The following is a 1,007-nucleotide window of genomic DNA, read 5'->3' on the forward strand; positions in this document are numbered from 1 at the left end:
ATGGCATGGCTCCAGTGATCCCACGGTATTGTTTCTGATCTCACACCTCCCCACATCCTGGCTATTTCAACCTTTAGCCTCCTTCTTGGCTGTCTGGTATTTTTTTCCGTCGGTACGGATACCTCAAATAGCTTACACCATTTTCCGCATTATGCCTGAGAATGATATCCGGTTTGTTGGCTGGCACAGTTCTAGATTTGTTGATCATAGAGAACCCTACATGAACCCACTGGCATAACCGGGGTCGGTACCACTCCTAGGCTAGCCCATCCATTCCATATTCAGATATTCCAGTGAAGTTATTGACAAATTTTATTGTTCTTCTCCAGATGTTTGGCCAATATTATTATTATTATTATTATTAATATTTTTTGGTCTATATGTTTATTATCATCGATAGGTAGTAAAGTTGCTCGATGGAAACCGGAAGATGGTACGAATCCCGAAGAATTAGGTGATACATATTTTGAAGGTGACATAATTATCGATGCTAAAAGTAGAAACGGTTTAAAATCGGAAAATTCACATTGGAAAAATGGTATCGTACCATACACAATATCCGACGATTTCAGTAAGTTGTACATTAAATAAATTATTATCAAGGTCGTAATCGATAATCAATTAACAATTTATTGATTTTTTTCTCAGAATATAAAGATTATAATACGATAATGGCAGCAATTGAAGAATATCATAAGAAAACATGTATAAAATGGGTACGATGGTCTGGAGAAAGAGATTATGTGCATTTTAAACCTGGAAATACGGGATGTTGGAGTTCCGTTGGAAAAGTCGGAGGAAAACAGGTAAATTAATTAAAATGATTGTATGATTGTATGTCGAATAATGTTTTGTTTGTTTGTTTGTTTTCCAGGAGCTCAATTTACAAACTCCAGGTTGTTTAACTAAAAAAGGTACGGTTATACATGAAATGCTTCACGCATTATGATTTTTACACGAACAAAATCGTCACGAAAGAGATAAATACGTAACAATCAAATGGGAAA

The 1,007-nt window shown here is 35.4% G+C and overlaps 1 protein-coding gene across 1 annotated transcript; it reads left to right on the forward strand.

Moving 5' to 3' along the window:
- Positions 1-5: 5 nt before the first annotated feature.
- On the forward strand, positions 6-949 carry Phum_PHUM618160 (Astacin precursor, putative; the record flags this gene model as incomplete). Its single annotated transcript, XM_002433204.1, has 4 exons — positions 6-25; positions 330-571; positions 649-806; positions 875-949. 4 exons carry the CDS (start codon positions 6-8, stop codon positions 947-949), a joined length of 495 nt encoding a protein of 164 aa, XP_002433249.1.
- Positions 950-1,007: the final 58 nt, after the last annotated feature.

The sequence above is a fragment of the Pediculus humanus genome, genomic scaffold (assembly GCF_000006295.1).
Source record: "Pediculus humanus corporis 1103172108376 genomic scaffold, whole genome shotgun sequence".
NCBI lineage: Eukaryota > Metazoa > Arthropoda > Insecta > Psocodea > Pediculidae > Pediculus > Pediculus humanus.